This window comes from Ranitomeya imitator, chromosome 5, assembly GCF_032444005.1.
Source record: "Ranitomeya imitator isolate aRanImi1 chromosome 5, aRanImi1.pri, whole genome shotgun sequence".
Taxonomy (NCBI): domain Eukaryota; kingdom Metazoa; phylum Chordata; class Amphibia; order Anura; family Dendrobatidae; genus Ranitomeya; species Ranitomeya imitator.
Window position 1 is genome coordinate 506214312 of NC_091286.1, and position 22673 is coordinate 506236984.

Consider the following 22673-nt stretch of genomic DNA (forward strand, 5'->3'; position numbering starts at 1 on the left):
ACCTATTTTCGAAAACTAATGCACACAATTAAGAAAAATATGTTGATAAGCGTAAAAACTATTTAAACATAAAAAACTACACAAACTATTCTAATCTTTAAACAGGATAAGGCCTAACCAATCAACCAGATGAAAATTTGTGAGGGCAGACACTGATGTTGGACAAGAAGACCTGGCTTTCAAAATCTGTCCATCCCAAAAAGTATTCATTGGGGTTGAGGTCAGGGCTCTGTGAGAGCCAGTACATTTTTCCAACCAGGACACCCATGACCATGCCCTAATGGACCTTACATTGTGCCTTGGGTAAAGTCATGCTGGTTCCACACATTTGGAAGATAAAATAGTCCAAAATTTGTTGTTATCCTGAACTAAGCGTAGGACAAACCCTGAAAACCAACCCCATAGCATTATCCCTCTTCCACCAAGCTTTGTCTGCGTAATGCAGGTAACGTTCCCCTGGCATTCTCCAAGCCCAGATTTGTCCATCAGACAGGCAGATTAAGAAGTGCGATTCGTCACTCCATACAACATGTTTCCTTTGCTTCAGAGTCTAGAGGAGGTGGGCTTTACACCACACTGTCCGATGTTTGGCATTGTACTTCGTGATGCAGTTTCTCAGCCATGGAAACAAATGCCATAAAGCTCCTAGTGCAGTTTTCCTGCTGACGATAATGCCAGAGGAGGTTTCTGAGCTATGCAACTGTAGTTGGCAACTTTCATGTCCATGCACTACTTGCCTCCACATTTGGGGACACTGCCTTGTAGCTCTGCATAGTCTGAAACTTCGAGTTGGCTGAGCTGTTGTGTTTCCTAAACACCTCGACTTTACAATAAGACCACTCACAGTTGAATGTAAAGTATTTAGGAGGGGAAAAATTTCATGAAGGACTTCTTACAACGCTTACATTAGATCACAGTGCCACGCTCAGATTCAGAGAGCTCTTTAGAAAGACCATTGAAATGTTTGTAAAGACAGACTGCATGGCGAGGGGCTGGATTTTATTTCCCTGTACCAATGGGACTGAATGCAAATCTTCAATTCAGTTATTGAAAGGTGAGTTCCAATATTTTGGTCTGTATAGTGTACCGTACTAGAACTCCTTTTAAATACCATCCCTGTCCCTTATTTTATTAAATTAGAATATGCATTATTATTTCCTTTTGAATTATGCATTTGTGATGCCCTGGACAGCTACAGTTCAATGTGACAACTTTCCTTTATCAAGTTGAAACAGATTATTTTGCATTATACCGTATATACTGGAGTATAAGCCGAGAATTTCAGCCCATTTTTTTAGGCTGAAATTGCCCCTCTTGGCTTATACTCGAGTCATTCCCAGGGGACGGCAGGGGAGGGGGAGTAGCATCTGCTCATGGCGCAGTCCCTGCACATCTCTGGGTCCCCGCTGCCGGCAACTTCTTCCTGTAGTGAGCGGTCACATGGTACCGCTCATTACAGTAATGAATATGGACCCGACTCCACTCCAATAGGGGTGGAGCCGCATATTCATTACTGTAATGAGCGGTACCATGTGACCGCTCAATACAGGAAGAAGCGGCCGGCGCCAGGGAACAAATGTGCAGGGACTGCTCCAGGAGCAGGGGAGTATAACGCAGTGTGCAATATTCACCTGTTCCCCATTCCATCGCCGGCCGCCGCTGTGTCTTCCCCGTCCTCTGCAGTGACACTCAGGTCGGAGGGCGCGATGACGCGATTAGTGCGCGCCGCCCTATGCCTGAACAGTCAGTGCAGAGAACGGGGAAGACACAGTGGTGGAACGGGGAGCAGGTGAATATAGCAAGTTCTGGGGGCCTGAGAGGTGAGTATGTCATTTTTTTATCGCAGCAACGGCATATGGGGCAAATACCTGTATGGAGCATTTTATGTGGCCATGTGCAGCGTTATATGGGGGCAAATATCTGTATGGGGCCATGTGCAGCGTTATATGGGGCATCTATCTCTATGGAGCATCTTATGGGGCCATGTGCAGCATTATATGTGGCAAATATCTCAATGTAGCATCTTACGGGGCCATGTGCAGCATTATATGGGGCAAATATCTCTATGGAGCATCTCATGGGGCCTTAATCAGCATTTGTGCAGCATTATAAGGGGCAAATGTGTCTATGGAGCATCTTATGGGGCCATAAACAGCATTTGTGGGGCATTATATGAGACAAATGTCTGTACTGGGCATCTTATGGGGCCATAATCAACATTTGTGCAGCATTGTATAAGGCGTATTTTGTATGGAGAATTTTATGGGGCCCCTGATTCAATATGGATATTCAAAAACATTTAACCTACTGATGTCTCAATTAATTTTACTTTTATTGGTATCTATTTTTATTTTTGAAATTTACCAGTAGCTGCTGCATTTTCCACCCTAGGCTTATACTCGAGTCAATAAGTTTTCCCTATTTTTTTGTGGCAAAATTAGGGGTCTCGGCTTATACTTGGGTCGGCCTATACTCGAGTATATACGGTAATTATTTAAAATATAGGTCATGTAAAAAATTGCCAGATCATGTTATTTGATTGGGAACAAACGTTGTGCAAGCCATTAGTGCAAGCATATATAAGAAACATAGTAATATATTTTAGCAGAAAAATTGACTTCTTGACTTCACTCCCCACTCATAAGACCATTCCCCCTCTCCCACCTGCCTCGTGAACGTACTGCCAGTTCATAGGAGATGAGAGGATCACATTGACGAAACAGGCAGAGGGAGACACAGAAAGATCATGCTGAGCTTTCTAACATATCTTTTAACTCATCACAGAGCTGGATTTACATCTACACTGATCACTACTACTGTATAACTTCTACCATGCTGCTCATCTCTGTTAGCTTAAGAAATGAATGAAAAGGAGGAATTCCATGTGTGCTTTGATATCTGTGGGAGATATCAGAGCAGCTTGTCTCCTCCAATAAACTCAAGAGTGGATTACAAACTAGAGATGCAGGAAACGAGTAATATAATGGCCAGAAATAGTGTTAAACAAGGTGTATACACAAGACACCTCCCATTCTGAACAGTTACTAGAAAGTATGGTTACTTTAAAGACAACAGAGATTAATGAAGAATATCAGATTAATAAAGAATATGACTCGTAATAGGGAAAGGTGACGGAAACATGTAGAATGTAGAGCGGTTCGTCTTTGAAGACCGTCACTAAAAGAAGAACCATTTGTAAGTGAAGGCACAGAATGATTTTGTAGCTCCAGCATGTAAGTAAGGATTAGCTTACTACAGCCTGCAGGTTGAAGATCTGACTAGTGAAAAACAAGTTTGCTTTCCTTGGGTGTATAAGCTAAAACTGTCAAGAATGTTGAGCGCCTTGGGAGGTGTTCAGTCATAACATGTGCTACACCACAGCTCATAACGTATATGAATCCATCAGACGCACATTACCAGCACATCTGATTGTTTCCAATGCACATCGCTACTGTAAGAAATGCTAAGAAACCAAAGGCCTTCCAATCTGTGCAGGACAGGATCGCATCACATCACATAGCTATAAGTATCTCACATACACAGGCAAAGTAGCTATGTCGTGATCCAATAATGAGAGCGTCTGATGATATGTCCCCTCCTGGTGTCAGTTAGGTTCCTTCAGCAGCAGTTTCCTATGGAGAGGAACATTGATTCATACACTAAAATGGATGGGTGCCATTTTCTTGCACCTATGGACCTCAAAATCAATAAAATACCAATTCATATTTATGTAAGATATTCAAGCTATTTTATACTACACCTAACACCAACAAGAAGAAATAAGGGGTGAATGAATCAACCAAACAGCCTAGAACATACACTATTTTTTCATTTAGATTGGAAGCTTCTACACAGATACAATGCCTAAAAGGTTTTATGTGGAAGACTAGCACTGGAGGTGTACTTTAACTGTGAGCCTTTTCATTGAAGACAAACTTTCACATACTTTTCAGTAATGTACGGTACTTATGCTTGACAATTTTTAAAGTTAATTCTAAAAAAGGTACGGTAGTTCCCTCGGAGCCTCACATACAAGCACTTTCTGTAAACCCATGTGTTTCTGAATTCGCCTCAGGGAAAATAAACTTCCTTTAATATCAAAGCATAATGCTGATAAACTACAGCAACCTTCAATCAGCACGCGTTCCTAAACTATGCAATCTTTAAACAAGTTATCTAATTTGTGTAGCAGAACATTGCAAGTATTTCATGCAATTAGCCATTACGTTTTGGCTTTCATCCAGCCAACATGAACTTCGCTTTCCACAATTTGAACTAACATCTCCTCGCACATTCTGACCTCAAATGTTCTAAAATGCAGGAAAACCAAGCAAGCACAACAAAAAACGCCTTATATTCCTTCAGAGATGATTCCTTATTCATTTTACTTCAGCCTAAAGGGGATTCATCAGTAGATTTCACAATACAAACTGCAAACACTATTAATTAGATATCTCAGACGTGATGATTTCACCTTGTTTTGAAAAAATAAAATAAAAAATAAGGTCTTCAGCAAATTGGAGTTACATATCATTTTTGCCTCTGCTCTGTTGTGCTGTACCTTTCCTAATAGCATAACCACTAAGGTTAAAGAGTTATTTTCAATTTGTGTGTTCAGATACACACGGATTTCATGTCTCTTTCACGTTTTGGTTTCTAGTGGGGTGGGACCTGTTCATTGATTGACATGAAGAGGGAAGAAAGCAGATATCTGCTGTATAGAAATCAATAGGCTGGAGAGTGATGGCTGGAATGTTAGGAGTTAACTCCTCTCCAGGGATGTTACTACTGTGCATATCTGGCCAGGCTTTCCAGGATAAGCTCTCTGGAAACAATCTGTACACTATATAAGATGAAAGTTCTCACAGGAGAAGAATGAAGTAGATAGAAAAAGCAAGTCAATTTCAAACATGCTTATTTTCATTTGTATAACTAACTAAAGATATTTCCCGTATATACTCGAGTATAAGCCGAGGTTTTCAGCCCATTTCTTGGGGCTGAAAGTCCCTCTCTCGGCTTATACACAAGTCATACCCAGGGGTCGGCAGGGAAGGGGGAGCGGGGGCTGTCTAATTATACTCACCTGCTCCTGGTGCGGTCCCTGCACATCTTTTCCCCAGCGCTGACAGCTTCTTCCTGTACTGAGCGGCCACATGGTACCGCTCATTACAGTAATGAATATGAGGCTCCACCTCCCATTGAGGTGGAGCCTCATATTCATTACTGTAATGAGCGGTAACGTGCCCACTCACTACAGGGAGAAACTGCCGGCACCAGGGAACAGACGTGCAGGGACGGCACCAGGAGCAGGTGAGTATAACGGGGAGGGGAGCGCTGCGCAATATTCACCTGCTCCTCGTTCTGGCGCTGCTCCGTCTTCAGCAGTGACGCTCAGGTTAGAGGGCGCGGTGACGTGGTTAGTGCGCGCCCTCTGCCTGAACGTCAGTGGCAGTGCAGGAGACGCTGAAGATGGAGCAATGCCAGAACGAGGAGCAAGTGAATATTAAAAGTTTCGGGGGCCTGAGCGACGGAGAGGTGAGTATGTGATTTTTTTTATTTTTTTATCGCAGCAACAGCAAATGGGGCAAGTGTCTGTATGGAGCATCTATGGGGCCATAACGTTTGTGCAGCATTATATGGGGCAATTGTCTGTATGGGGCCATAACGTTTGTGTAGCACCATATGGGGCAAGTGTCTGTATGGGGCCATAACGTTTGTGCAGCACTATATGGGGCAAATATCTTTATAAGGCATCTTATGGGGCCATAATCAACATTTGTGCAGCATTATATTGGGCAAATGTGTCTATGGAGCATCTTATGGGGCCATTATTAACCTTTATGGAGGATTATATGGGGCATATTTTAATATGGAGCATCTTATGGGGCCCATCATAAACTTTATGGAGCATTATATGGGGCTCCTGATTCAATATGGATATTCAAAAATACTTAACCTACTGATGTCTCAATTAATTTTACTTTTATTGGTATCTATTTTTACTTTTGACATTTACTGGTAGCTGCTGCATTTCCCACCCTCGGCTTATACTCGAGTCATTACGTTTTCCCAGTTTTTTGTGGCAAAATTAGGGGGGTCGGCTTATACTCGAGTATATACGGTAATAACATGAGAATCCCCTTTTAAATGTGTTTTACTTCAACCAATATTTCAGAATTCCAACTGGAACCAACTACTCTAGTCACTGCAAATCTGTAGTTATTGATGACTTAAGGGTAACTTGTGTGCGTACATTAGAAATAACACTATTACTGCTACTATATAATTTGCATCGGATTTAAAATTTCCCTTCCCCACTGAATGCATTGTTTCTAATTTTCAGTGTTATCTGAGCTAGTGGATACAGACAAGCTGTTATAATGTGTTCTATACACAATGCAGATCTGATGGATTCCTGCTCTCCTGCCTCTATGAAGCACATGTTTAGGATCAACATGGAGTGCATAAATCAGCAGTACTGAGCAGTGTAGCTGTGAATCCAACTCTGAAGTGAGGGACACTTACTAGAAAGCAGTAGCACCTTCTGTGTGTGTGTCTCTCTGCCTCTCTTACCCACAATTCTCCTGACTCCTCAAAGAGCTTTACTCTAATACCTCTATTATCTGATAGTCTGTCTTCTTTTCATCAAGACGCAATTTTGTGGTTCTTCAAGGTGAATGATGAAGTTTAGCAGAGAGTGGAGATAGCTGCTCATACGTGAAAGAACAAGCATATTTTTTCTGATAAGATACACTATATAGTTTCTTATATTTGCCTGCAGTTTGATTTAAGTAAAGTTTTTGTAAATGGCAATCACAATTTAAAGTTACAGCTGTCAATATATGACAAGTCAGAGAACTACTAAATTACTGTATCATTTGATATTACACAGAGCACAATGTAAGCAATACAACTATATAAAAGTAAGATATTACACTACCTTGCTAACTTCTTTCAAGGCTCTTTTACAGACTTCATACTTAACAGAATCTTTTGGCGTTTTTTGACAAATTGTCTAAATAAAAACAAAACATTAATGAAAAAAGTAATATAAATAAATATTTGTATATCTGGTGATTATGATATAACTACATGGTGGCCCAATTCTAACACATCGGGTATTCTAGAATATGTATGTAGTTTATTTATGAAGATTTCAGAATAATGCAAAGAATACACAGGATTCGGCCGGCCAGGCGCGACCAATTAGCGAAGCGTGGTTCAAATCCCACGTCAATTCGTGGGCGGACTGTGCCTCTTGCTGATTGTCCACGGCCGGCCACGTAGTACATAGCACAGCCATGTAGTATATAGCACAGCCATGTAGTACATAGCACAGCCCACGTAGTATATAGCACAGCCCACGCAGTATATAACACAGCCCACGCAGTACATTACACAGCCCACATAGTATATAGCACAGACCACGCAGTATATAGCACAGACCACACAGTATAAAACACAGGTCACGTAGTATATAACACAGCCATGTAGTATATAGCACAGCCACGTAGTATATAGCACAGCCCACGTAGTATATTGCACAGCTATGTAGTATATTGCACAGCCACGTAGTATATAGCACAGGCCACGCCTTATATAACAGCCCATGTAGTATATAGCACAGCCTAAGTAGTTTATAGCACAGCCCACACAGTATATAACCCAGCCAACATAGTATATACCACAGGCCACGTAGTATATAGCACAGCGCAAGTAGTATATAACACTGGCCACATAGTAAATAACACAGTCATGTAGTATATAACACAGCCACGTAGTATATTGCACAGCCACATAGGATATAGCATAGTTATACACTCATCTTCCGGCGGCCCCCGGATCCAGCCCAGGCCTTTAGCGTTGCTTGTCGTGACGCTCCGTTCCCAGTAATGCCTTGCGGCAATAACCCGTGATGATGTAGAGGTCTTGCAATGCATTCTTGGGACTGGAGTGTGGCGAGGAGCGGGAAAGGCTGGCACGGACGACGGAAGGTGGGAATATCATGTTTTTTTTTATTATTATTATTTTTCACATTATATGTTTTCACTATTGATACTGCATAGGCAACATCAATAGTAAAACGTTGGTCACACTTACAGGGTTAATGGCACCGTTAACGGACTGCGTTACACTGCGTTATGCCGCTGTGTAACGCAGTCCATTTAACGGACTTCTGAAACACTATGTCGGCGCTGACTGGAGGGGAGTATGGACGGGGCACTGACTGGAGGGGAGTAGGGAGGGGCCAATTCGCGGCCGGACTGTGGCTGATTGGTCGCGCCCAGCTGGCCGCGACCAATCAGCGATGCGAGATTTCTGTGGCAGAGAAACAGACAGATGGACAAACAGACGGAAGTGGACCTTAGAGAATTATATAGATAGATTGAAAAATAAATATGTACCAAAATATAAATAATGCTGCACCATTAGACACAGATGCAGTCTATGGAGTCCAGCTAAAGTAAAAATAAAGTACATGACAACAGAAACAAGTGATGAAAATGTGATGTAAGTAAGTTATGTGTAACTTGCCACATGTACATAATGTATTATACCTGTTTGACACTGAACTTACATCCATGAGGAGTGGGAGACGAGTAACCCTCTGCATTGGGAGGATGAGGAAGGAGATCATGGGGAGATTTCTGCATTCTTCTTGGGCCTCAATTTTCATTAAAACCTCCCTAAATGAAGTGTTTGTAGATCTATGATACCGAAGATATTTTTGTTAGTGGGAATAATGTAATGTTAAAAATGCAGAGCAAGCAGAAATATATTTAAAGAAAAACAATAACTACAGCATTTAAAGGCAACAAACATAATAAATGGGCATTATAACCTAACAACATATAATAAATAAAATCAACTGTATGGAACATCTGAAAGATTTAATGAAATATCAAAGGAAATCTGTCAGCAGGTTTTTGCTATTTAATTTGATAGCCACATAATGTAGAGGCAGAGAGCCTGACTTCAGGGATGTCAATTGCGCAGAAGCTTGCTGTAATTTCAATATGATCAGTGTTTTATTAGCAGGAGATTATCACTGCAGAACTAGGTACTGTGTGCAAGGCAATCAGGTGATCTGTGTAACTTCGCCTCTTCCACTGATTGGCAGCTTCCTGACAGCGTACAGTGCACACAGGAAGAAGCTGCCAATCAGAGGTGTGGGCGGGGTTATACAGAACTTAGCATTCTGAGCATTGCTACATCTACAGCAGAGAAAACAGGGATTCTATCAAAATTGCACCAAGCACCCCAGTAAGTGATATATCGCTGGAATCTGGGTTTCTGCCTCTGCATCTTACTGTTCTCAGGCTCCTTAACAAATATCTGCTCCAGATTCCCTTTATGATAAATCAGGTCACATCACACACATATAAAGAAGATACAAGGAATAGAGATCGTAAATGAACTTAATAAATCTATAAACTGTACATTAATTTCTGCAGTGTCCTTTGCTGATAGACTTCATTAGTGCAGTATTTCACGTAGGGATCAAATGTGGTTTTTGCATGTTTCTCAACAATGTCACTGATATCTTCAATAAGAATATTTCGTTGATGTCTGCCTTCCAATTCTTTAAAAAATCTAAAAGACAAATTAAAAAAAAAATCAAAATGTTAATTACCATTTACCAACACATGCTAATTCGCTAAGTCAAACCTGTGTCCCACTAAACAGCTGAGGGTGCGATGTCCTAATAACTATGCAAATCTGAGGTTCGATCACCCAGCGGCATGATATAAAGGGCACTTTACATACCTCCATGAAGGAAGCACCTTATAAAGGGTGTTCTACCCTGCGCAGGGCCTAAGGGCAGGATGCATGACACAGGGAATCAAAGAGCGCCAACGACACCATGACGGCACACCGCGTTCTGTGCTTCAGGCTACGACATGGTGTGAATTAAAATCAAAAGTCATATTCACTAAAGAGGAGGTGTATAGAACACGGGTACAATGAAGATTCCTCCTCCTGCACTGGGACGAGCCTCAACACAAGTGGGCAAACCAACATTTCTGCTTTCTGATATAAAACAGTAAGGACCAAATTAATCCATTGGAAAGCATGCCCCTCTCGCAGGGTAACCTGAGGATACAGTCCTGCTTTCCCTAGTTTTACTGTTGCATCAGGACACTCAGGAGAGCTTACAAAAGATCCCACACTGAAAACACGCAAATGGCTGCAAACAACATCACAGTTCATAAAAATCACAGCCCCATTATAAGACACACTTCATTGACAGCCCCATTATAAGACACACTTCATTGATAGCCCCATTATAAGACACACTTCATTGATAGCCCCATTATAAGACACACTTCATTGATAGCCCCATTATAAGACACACTTCATTGATAGCCCCATTATAAGACACACTTCATTGATAGCCCCATTACAATGCACACTTCATTGACAGCCCCATTATAAGACACTCTTCATTCACAGCCCCATTATAAGACACACTTCATTGACAGCCCCATTATAAGACACACTTCATTGATAGCCCCATTATAAGACACTCTTCATTGACAGCCCCATTATAAGACACTCTTCATTCACAGCCCCATTATAAGACACACTTCATTCACAGCCCCATTATAAGACACTCTTCATTGATAGCCCCATTATAAGACACACTTCATTGATAGCCCCATTATAAGACACTCTTCATTCACAGCCCCATTATAAGACACACTTCATTGATAGCCCCATTATAAGACACACTTCATTGATAGCCCCATTATAAGACACTCTTCATTCACAGCCCCATTATAAGACACACTTCATTGATAGCCCCATTATAAGACACTCTTCATTGATAGCCCCATTATAAGACACACTTCATTGATAGCCCCATTATAAGACACTCTTCATTCACAGCCCCATTATAAGACACTCTTCATTGATAGCCCCATTATAAGACACACTTCATTGATAGCCCCATTATAAGACACTCTTCATTCACAGCCCCATTATAAGACACACTTCATTGATAGCCCCATTATAAGACACACTTCATTGATAGCCCCATTATAAGACACACTTCATTGACAGCCCCATTATAAGACACACTTCATTGACAGCCCCATTATAAGACACACTTCATTGACAGCCCCATTATAAGACACACTTCATTGACAGCCCCATTATAAGACACACTTCATTGATAGCCCCATTATAAGACACACTTCATTGACAGCCCCATTATAAGACACACTTCATTGATAGCCCCATTATAAGACACACTTCATTGATAGCCCCATTATAAGACACACTTCATTGATAGCCCCATTATAAGACACTCTTCATTGATAGCCCCATTATAAGACACACTTCATTGATAGCCCCATTATAAGACACTCTTCATTGATAGCCCCATTAGAAGACACTCTTCATTGATAACCCCATTACAATGCACACTTCATTGATAGCCCCATTACAATGCACACTTCAATGATAGCCCCATTACAATGCACACTTCATTGAAAGCCCCAATATAAGACACACTTCATTGATAGCCCCATTACAAGACACACTTCATTGATAGCCCCATTATAAGACACACTTCATTGATAGCCCCATTATAAGACACACTTCATTGATAGCCCCATTATAAGACACACTTCATTGATAGCCCCATTATAAGGCCGGGGACACACACAACGTATAAAAAAACGGTCCGTTTTTGACGGACGAGAATCGCACAAATTTTTACAAAACAGTCATCCGAGTGCAGTGCGAGGATGCGATTTTCTCGCATCAAATGATCCGTTTGACATCCGTGTGACATCCATATGGCTTCCGTATGGCGAGAATTTCTCGCAGGCTTGCAAAATGGACATATAACGGTTTTTCCACCTGAAAAAATTTAAATCATCACCAAGAACATTATTTAATGGCCCAAAACACAGGTGCCACCCACCAATCTATGCAGTAGAGTCCCTGCTTGTGTTGATGCACTTCGGATTGATGAGCAACATGTCTGATCGACTGACTTTCAACACCACAGAGCGTGTGCTTTTCAACTGGGTACTTTCCCAACGTTTTGGCCAGCCATACCCAGTTATTGTAGATCCGAGGAGGCGGAGACGGATGTGGGTACATCCACTTATCAAACAACGTATCAATAAAGGACATTTCAGCCGTCTGTATGCTGCTCTGAGGACTAATCCGGACAAGTTCTTCAACTATTGTCGGATGAGGATTCAAACCTTTTTATTATTATTATTATTATACATTTTTATAGCGCCATTTATTCCATGGCGCTTTACATGTGAATACGGGGCAAATATAGACAAATACATTAAACATGACATACATAAACCTTTGACATTTTGTTGGAGATTTTGCGTCCAGGGATCACGAAGAAGGACACCAGGATGCGCAAATCTATTTCAGCTGAGGAGCGCCTTATCCTTACCTTGCGGTATGCCTTAATACTAATTGACCCAATATGTTACTCATTTTTTTGTCGATACCCCTTCTTCAAATTATATACTTAAATGGTTAATTAACTTCAACATAATTTTTACTTATTTTCTTAATGTAATTTTTTTAAAAGATCAAAGCCATAGCTTTTTTTTTTTTTTTTAATTTTAAAAAAGTGTTTGATTGCCCCATATCACCCTGTATTGTGTTAATTTTATCTTTGATAAAAATATTATTTTGTCTTTTAGCTTCCTTGCCACTGGCCTATCATATGCGGCCCTGCATTTAGAGTTTTTATTGGGCAAATCTACAATTTCTGGGATTGTGCGGGATACATGCACGGAAATCTGGAGAAGACTCCATCAAGAGGTGATGCCTGAACCAAAAATTGCAGACTGGTTACGTATTGCTCAAGGATTTCAGGACACATGCCAGTTTCCGCACTGTATTGGGGCTCTTGACGGAAAGCACATCCGTGTGCGTAAGCCGCCAGGTTCAGGGACCCAATTCTATAATTATAAACAGTTTTTCTCTGTAGTGCTGTTGGCCCTAGTCGACAGCAACTACAGGTTTATAATTGTAGATATTGGGGCCTATGGGAGAACTGGAGACTCTAGAGTCTTCAGTTCTTCCATTATGGGTCGGCGGCTGCGCAACAATGAATTGGATCTCCCACCCCCAAGTCACATACCAGGTGCTAATTTGGATGCGGTGCCTTACATGATGGTAGCAGATGAGGCCTTTCAATTATCAAGGAACGTCATGAGACCCTATCCACGGAGAGGCCTGGACTACCGGCGCAGAATCTTTAATTTGCGTCTTTCCCGTGCCCGCCGTCTGGTCGAGTGTTCATTTGGCATTCTCAGTGCAAAATGGCGGGTCCTTCAGTCTGCAATCCAACTGAGTGAAGGCAATGTAAATGGTGTGATAAAAGCATGTGTTGTTCTTCACAACTTTACAAGAGACCATGATTGCCCATCATCTGCTGCAGATGACATTGATTATGCAAATACTGTCTTGACAACTACACGTGTTCGTCCTTCACGTCGTCAGCCCTCTGGCCTAAAAGTTCGTGATGTTTTAACCAATTTTTTTGTGTCACCAGAGGGATCTACGGTTTGGCAAGACAATGCTGTTTTGCCTTAATTTTTGATTAGATTCTAAGTTAATAAATCACATAATTTCCTTCAGAAATTGGTGTAATATGTATCTGATGATGAAAAGATGTAAGTGTGTAAAGCTGACAAATCATGTATGTAGCTGGACCAAGACATAAGACTCTGTTTTCAGAACAAATTTTTACTGCTCTGCGCATATATATATGCATTCCCAAAACATATTTCAATTTTCATATGTAATTTAAACAAAACAAACAACACAGCTTTACATGCCATGGTCACAAAAAACTAAGGCCAACAAAAGGCCAAAATGACAGGCAAAATCTAACATCCAAAACATTACAGGTTATGGTAGGTTGGGGGTGGTGATGGTGATGGCGGGTGTCCAGCATGTGCGGAACTTGGCCTGGGTGGTTGACCAACCACTCTGTCTACCTGTGTTATTGCAGATAGAAATTGCGGGTGTTGCTGCAAGCTGCGATCATGTGTATGACCTAACACTTGATGTGGAGGGTAGAAGGGCATCAAGTCCTGGCTACTGGCTTGACCCATTTGTTCCGAACCCCCAATATGACCATGTCGAGCAGACACATGTTGGGACCAGCCTCCAAACATGTGTCTGTTCAAGTGGTCAGATTGGGGATGTGCTGCAAAATCATAAATACCCCTGTTTTGGCCTTGTTGTGTGGTTTGTGGGCAAGACTGCGGAAGTAAGCTTCCTCCCCATCATCATTGGCAGCTCGGGACAAATAGTCCAACACCCCGGTATCAACTTGCCTCCTGGTGCCAATGTTCAAAGCCACCCTTCTGCGACGACCACGGTTTGGTCTGGTAGTAGGCTGTGGTGATGTATCCAGAGCCAATGTTGGACTGCTGCTCTGGCCTTCTTCATCAACCTCAGGATTTGCCTCCTGTGGAGCGGTAGACGCTGCTGCTGGTTGTGGTGGTGGGGGAGGGTGGTTGCTGCCTGTTGCTTGCCCAGATGGTCCAGCCAATTCTGCATCTTCAGCAACAGGGTCAATCAGCAACTCAGAGTCAGATCCAGTCTCTCTTTCAGTCAGATTTGACTCTGTTCTGTATTTCACAAAACATTATTTATATTAAAAAATACATACATATTCACATCATAAAATGTGTTAAATATTTGTACACATGCATGCACTTACGGTCGTAGCTCCATCACCGGGGCAAGAAAATTTAGGCGGTCATAATAAAGGTATTTCCTTTTTTTGGGGGCTGCATCACCACTCCGCCCATGAACTTGACGCTCACGCCGGTATTGGTCCCGGCAACTCCGCCAGCGTCTATTTACATCATTGACTGCAAATATACAAAACATTTGAGATAAATATCACACACAAACAGTTACAGGCTTTGCAAAAACACATGGGCTAGGGGGACATAACATTCCTTTGGCCCTATATTAACGGACTATAGCTAAATTAATTTAAAGCCATATTTGTGTCTCTTGGGAATGTTTTGGCATCTTCAACCAAGAGCATGGATGATTTACTAACATCATAAGCAAAACACATATGATGCTTTCAGGCTTACATGAAAAAAAAAAACATTTGAAGAATGGTACTTACATATTTCTTGCTGAACCTCTTGAGGTCGCTCATCAAAATCGGGGAACATGTGGCGACATATTGCCCTCCATTCTGCGTCTTTACGTGCACGGTCTGCATAATGTGCGTCGCGTTGGTCCCATAATTCGGGCCTATCATGGACCAGAGCAATGAGCATCTCCACATTAATATGCCTGGCCATGCTGCTACTACAGAACACTCCGTGGAGGCGTGCTTCCTGGTTTGCAATCCAGCGTGGGCCTGAAATTAGCATTCCAAAGCTTCCTGATAATGGATGATTCAATTTCCTGTCACCTGGAGAAGTCTTCCGTATTTCTCGCAATGCACACGCATGGTCCGTATGTAATCCGATGTTTTCTCGCACCCATAGACTTTCATTGGCGAGTCTCGCCCGAGATACGCTGACAATCGCAGCATGCTGCGATTTCACTCGGATCCTGAATACGGCCGAGAAAATATCGGATGATGGGAGCTGCCCCATAGATTAACATTGGGGCGAGTGCTATGCGATTTTTTTATCGCATTGCACTCGTCCGTATTACGGTCTAGTGTGACCCCGGCCTAAGACACACTTCATTGATAGCCCCATTATAAGACACACTTCATTGATAGCCCCATTATAAGACACACTTCATTGATAGCCCCATTAGAAGACACACTTCATTGATAGCCCCATTACAATACACTCTTCATTGATAGCCCCATTATAAGACACACTTCATTGATATCCCCATTACAATACACACTTCATTGATAGCCCCATTATAAGACACACTTCATTGAAAACCCCATTACAATACACTCTTCATTGATAGCCCCATTAGAAGACACACTTAATTGATAGCCCCATTACAATACACACTTCATTGATAGCCCCATTACAAGACACTCTTCATTGATAATCCCATTACAATGCACACTTCATTGATAGCCCCATTAGAAGACACACTTCATTGATAGCCCCATTATAAGACACACTTCATTGATAACCCCATTACAATACACTCTTCATTGATAGCCCCATTAGAAGACACACTTAATTGATAGCCCCATTACAATACACACTTCATTGATAGCCCCATTACAAGACACTCTTCATTGATAATCCCATTACAATGCACACTTCATTGATAGCCCCATTAGAAGACACACTTCATTGATAGCCCCATTATAAGACACACTTCATTGATAACCCCATTACAATACACTCTTCATTGATAGCCCCATTAGAAGACACACTTAATTGATAGCCCCATTACAATACACACTTCATTGATAGCCCCATTACAAGACACTCTTCATTGATAATCCCATTACAATACACTCTTCATTGATAGCCCCATTATAAGACACTCTTCATTGATAGCCCCATTAGAAGACACACTTAATTGATAGCCCCATTACAATACACACTTCATTGATAGCCCCATTATAAGACACACTTCATTGATAACCCCATTACAATACACTCTTCATTGATAGCCCCATTATAAGACACTCTTCATTGATAGCCCCATTAGAAGACACACTTAATTGATAGCCCCATTACAATACACACTTCATTGATAGCCCCATTATAAGACACACTTCATTGATAGCCCCATTACAATACACTCTTCATTGATAACCCCATTACAATACACTCTTCATTGATAACCCCATTACAATGCACACTTCATTGATAGCCCCATTACAATGCACATTTAATTGATAGCCCCATTATAAGACACACTTCATTGATAGCCCCATTACAATGCACACTTCATTGATAGCCCCATTACAATGCACATTTAATTGATAGCCCCATTATAAGACACACTTCATTGATAGCCCCATTAGAAGACACTCTTCATTGATAGCCCCATTATAAGACACACTTCATTGATAACCCCATTACAATACACACTTCATTGATAACCCCATTACAATACACTCTTCATTGATAACCCCATTACAATGCACACTTCATTGATAGCCCCATTACAATGCACATTTAATTGATAGCCCCATTATAAGACACACTTCATTGATAGCCCCATTAGAAGACACTCTTCATTGATAGCCCCATTATAAGACACACTTCATTGATAGCCCCATTACAATACACATTTACCGTATATACTCGAGTATAAGCCGAGATTTTCAGCCCAAATTTTTGGGCTGAAAGTGCCCCCCTCGGCTTATACTCGAGTCACGGTAGCGGTGGGGTCGGCAGGTGAGGGGCTGAGGGCGCTGGGGTATACTTACCTAGTCCCAGCGATCCTCGCGCTGTCCCTGCCGTCCCACGGGCTTCGGCGCTGCAGCTTCTTCCTCTCTTCAGCGGTCACGTGGGACCGCTCATTACAGAAATGAATAAGCGGCTCCACCTCCCATAGGGGCGGAGCCGCTTATTCATTTCTCTAATCAGCGGTGCCGGTGACCGCTGATAGAGAAAGAAGCTGCGGCACCGAAGACAGGAGGGGACAGCGCGAGGATCGCCAGGACTAGGTAAGTATAGCATATTCACCTGTCCTCGTTCCAGCCGCCGGGCGCCGATCCATCTTCCCGGCCGGCGCCTCCATCTTCCCGGCGTCTCTGCTCTCTGACTGATCAGGCAGAGGGCGCGATGACGCATACAGTGTGCGCGGCGCCCTCTGCCTGATCAGTCAGAGCAGAGACGCCGGGAAGATGGAGGCGCCGGAACGAGACGCCGGGAGCTGCAATCAAGGGAGGTGAGTATGTGTTTTTTTTTCTTTATTGCGGCAGCGGCGGCACAAATTTATGTGGAACATCTATGGGGCACAGTGAACGGTGCAGAGCACCGTATATGGCACAGCACAGCTATGGGGCACAGTGAACGGTGCAGAGCACCGTATATGGCACAGCACAGCTATGGGGCACAGTGAACGGTGCAGATCACCGTATATGGCACAGCACAGCTATGGGGCACAGTGAACGGTGCAGAGCACCGTATATGGCACAGCACAGCTATGGGGCACAGTGAACGGTGCAGAGCACCGTATATGGCACAGCACAGCTATGGGGCACAGTGAACGGTGCAGAGCACCGTATATGGCACAGCACAGCTATGGGGCACAGTGAACGGTGCAGAGCACCGTATATGGCACAGCACAGCTATGTATGGGGCACAGTGAACGGTGCAGAGCACCGTATATGGCACAGCACAGCTATGTATGGGGCACAGTGAACGGTGCAGAGCACCGTATATGGCACAGCACAGCTATGTATGGGGCACAGTGAACGGTGCAGAGCACCGTATATGGCACAGCACAGCTATGTATGAGGCACAGTGAACGGTGCAGAGCACCGTATATGGCACAGCACAGCTATGGGGCACAGTGAACGGTGCAGAGCACCGTATATGGCACAGCACAGCTATGTATGGGGCACAGTGAACGGTGCAGAGCACCGTATATGGCACAGCTATGGGGCACAGTGAACGGTGCAGAGCACCGTATATGGCACAGCTATGGGACACAGTGAACGGTGCAGAGCACCGTATATGGCACAGCACAGCTATGGGGCACAGTGAACGGTGCAGAGCACCGTATATGGCACATCTATGGGGCACAGTGAACGGTGCAGAGCACCGTATATGGCACAGCTAGGGGGCACAATGAACGGTGCAGAGCACTATATGGTTCACACCTATGGGGAAATATGAACGGTGCAGAGCACTATATGGCACAGCTATGGGGAAATAATGATCTATTTTTATTTTTGAAATTCACCGGTAAATGCTGCATTTCCACCCTAGGCTTATACTCGAGTCAATAAGTTTTCCCAGTTTTTTGTGGCAAAATTAGGGGGGTCGGCTTATACTCGGGTCGGCTTATACTCGAGTATATACGGTAATTGATAGCCCCATTATAAGACACACTTCATTGATAGCCCCATTATAAGACACACTTCATTGATAGCCCCATTATAAGACACACTTCATTGATAGCCCCATTACAATACACATTTAATTGATAGCCCCATTATAAGACACACTTCATTGATAGCCCCATTATAAGACACACTTCATTGATAGCCCCATTATAAGACACACTTCATTGATAGCCCCATTACAATACACATTTAATTGATAGCCCCATTATAAGACACACTTCATTGATAGCCCCATTACAATGCACATTTAATTGATAGCCCCATTATAAGACACAATTCATTGATAGCCCCATTACAATACACATTTAATTGATAGCCCCATTATAAGACACACTTCATTGATAGCCCCATTACAATGCACATTTAATTGATAGCCCCATTATAAGACACTCTTCATTGATAGCCCCATTATAAGACACACTTCATTGATAGCCCCATTACAATGCACATTTAATTGATAGCCCCATTATAAGACACACTTCATTGATAGCCCCATTACAATGCACACTTCATTGATAGCCCCATTAGAAGACACACTTCATTGATAGCCCCATTATAAGACACTCTTCATTGATAGCCCCATTATAAAAGACACACTTCATTGATAACCCCATTACAATGCACACTTCATTGATAGCCCCATTACAATACACATTTAATTGATAGCCCCATTATAAGACACTCTTCATTGATAGCCCCATTACAATGCACACTTCATTGATAGCCCCATTAGAAGACACACTTCATTGATAGCCCCATTACAATGCACACTTCATTGATAGCCCCATTAGAAGACACACTTCATTGATAGCCCCATTACAATGCACACTTCATTGATAGCCCCATTACAATGCACACTTCATTGATAGCCCCATTATAAGACACACTTCATTGATAGCCCCATTACAATGCACATTTAATTGATAGCCCCATTATAAGACACACTTCATTGATAGCCCCATTACAATGCACACTTCATTGATAGCCCCATTACAATGCACATTTAATTGATAGCCCCGTTATAAGACACACTTCATTGACAGCCCCATTACAATGCACACTTCATTGATAGCCCCATTACAATACACATTTAATTGATAGCCCCATTATAAGACACACTTCATTGATAGCCCCATTACAATACACTCTTCATTGATAGCCCCATTAGAAGACACACTTCATTGATAGCCCCATTAGAAGACACACTTCATTGATAGCCCCATTACAATACACTCTTCATTGATAGCCCCATTAGAAGACACACTTCATTGATAGCCCCATTATAAGACACACTTCATTGATAGCCCCATTAGAAGACACTCTTCATTGATAGCCCCATTAGAAGACACACTTAATTGATAACCCCATAACAATACACTCTTCATTGATAGCCCCATTAGAAGACACACTTCATTGATAGCCCCATTATGAGACACACTTCATTGATAGCCCCATTAGAAGACACTCTTCATTGATAGCCCCATTACAATACACTCTTCATTGATAGCCCCATTATAAGGGTACCGTCACACAATGGCATTTTGATCGCTACGACGGCACAATTTGTGACGTTCCAGCGATATAGTTACGATCTCGCAGTGTCTGACACGCTCCTGCGATCAGGGACCCCGCTGAGAATCGTACGTCGTAGCAGATCGCTTGAAACTTTCTTTCGTTGTCTAGTGTCCCGCTGTGGCGGCATGATCGCATGGTGTAACAAAGGTGTGCACGATATTGTATACGATGTGCGCATAGTAACTAACGGCTTCTACATCGCACATATGTCATGAAATTATCGCTCCAGCGTCGTACATTGCAAAGTGTGACAGCAGTCTACGACGATGGAGCGATAATAATGCGATGCTGGCGCGTCACGGATCGTGCCGTCGTAGCGATCAAAATGCCACTGTGTGATGGTACCCTAAGACACACTTCATTGAAAGCCCCATTACAATTCACACTTCATTGATAGCCCCATTACAATACACTCTTCATTGATAGCCCCATTACAATTCACACTTCATTGATAGCCCCATTATAAGACACACTTCATTGATAGCCCCATTACAATACACTCTTCATTGATAGCCCCATTATAAGACACTCTTCATTGATAGCCCCATTACAATACACTCTTCATTGATAGCCCCATTATAAGACACACTTCATTGATAGCCCCATTATAAGACACACTTCATTGATAGCCCCATTATAAGACACACTTCATTGATAACCCCATTACAATGCACACTTCATTGATAGCCCCATTATAAGACACACTGCATTGATAGCCCCATTATAAGACACACTTCATTGATAGCCCCATTATAAGACACACTTCATTGATAGCCCCATTACAAGACACACTTCATTGATAGCCCCATTACAAGACACACTTCATTGATAGCCCCATTATAAGACACACTTCATTGATAGCCCCATTATAAGACACACTTCATTGATAGCCCCATTATAAGACACACTTCATTGATAGCCCCATTACAATACACTCTTCATTGATAGCCCCATTATAAGACACACTTCATTGATAACCCCATTACAATACACACTTCATTGATAGCCCCATTACAATGCACACTTCATTGATAGCCCCATTATAAGACACACTTCATTGATAGCCCCATTACAATACACACTTCATTGATAGCCCCATTATAAGACACACTTCATTGATAGCCCCATTAGAAGACACACTTCATTGATAGCCCCATTACAATGCACTCTTCATTGATAGCCCCATTATAAGACACACTTCATTGATAGCCCCATTAGAAGACACACTTCATTGATAGCCCCATTACAATGCACTCTTCATTGATAACCCCATTACAATGCACACTTCATTGATAGCCCCATTATAAGACACACTTCATTGATAGCCCCATTACAATGCACACTTCATTGATAGCCCCATTACAAGACACACTTCATTGATAGCCCCATTATAAGACACACTTCATTGATAGCCCCATTATAAGACACACTTCATTGATAGCCCCATTATAAGACACACTTCATTGATAGCCCCATTACAAGACACACTTCATTGATAGCCCCATTATAAGACACACTTCATTGATAGCCCCATTATAAGACACACTTGATTGATAGCCCCATTATAAGACACACTTCATTGATAGCCCCATTATAAGACACACTTCATTGATAGCCCCATTATAAGACACACTTCATTGATAGCCCCATTATAAGACACACTTCATTGATAGCCCCATTACAATGCACACTTCATTGATAGCCCCATTACAAGACACACTTCATTGATAGCCCCATTATAAGACACACTTCATTGATAGCCCCATTACAATGCACACTTCATTGATAGCCCCATTATAAGACACACTTCATTGATAGCCCCATTACAAGACACACTTCATTGATAGCCCCATTATAAGACACACTTCATTGATAGCCCCATTATAAGACACACTTCATTGATAGCCCCATTACAAGACACACTTCATTGATAGCCCCATTATAAGACACACTTGATTGATAGCCCCATTATAAGACACACTTCATTGATAGCCCCATTATAAGACACACTTCATTGATAGCCCCATTATAAGACACACTTCATTGATAGCCCCATTAT

The 22673-nt window shown here is 42.3% G+C and overlaps 1 protein-coding gene across 3 annotated transcripts in view; it reads right to left on the reverse strand.

Moving 5' to 3' along the window:
- The window catches only part of ARHGEF26 (Rho guanine nucleotide exchange factor 26), a 203082-nt gene that overhangs the window by 67127 nt on the left and 113282 nt on the right, over window positions 1-22673 (reverse strand). For all 3 annotated transcript variants that reach the window (XM_069727465.1, XM_069727466.1, XM_069727467.1), the window contains exons 7-9: window positions 9442-9594; window positions 8579-8708; window positions 6941-7015 (exon numbers count right to left, since the gene is read on the reverse strand). In XM_069727465.1, the coding sequence (XP_069583566.1) occupies window positions 6941-7015; window positions 8579-8708; window positions 9442-9594 (358 nt within the window). The remainder of the gene's footprint in view (window positions 1-6940; window positions 7016-8578; window positions 8709-9441; window positions 9595-22673) is intronic.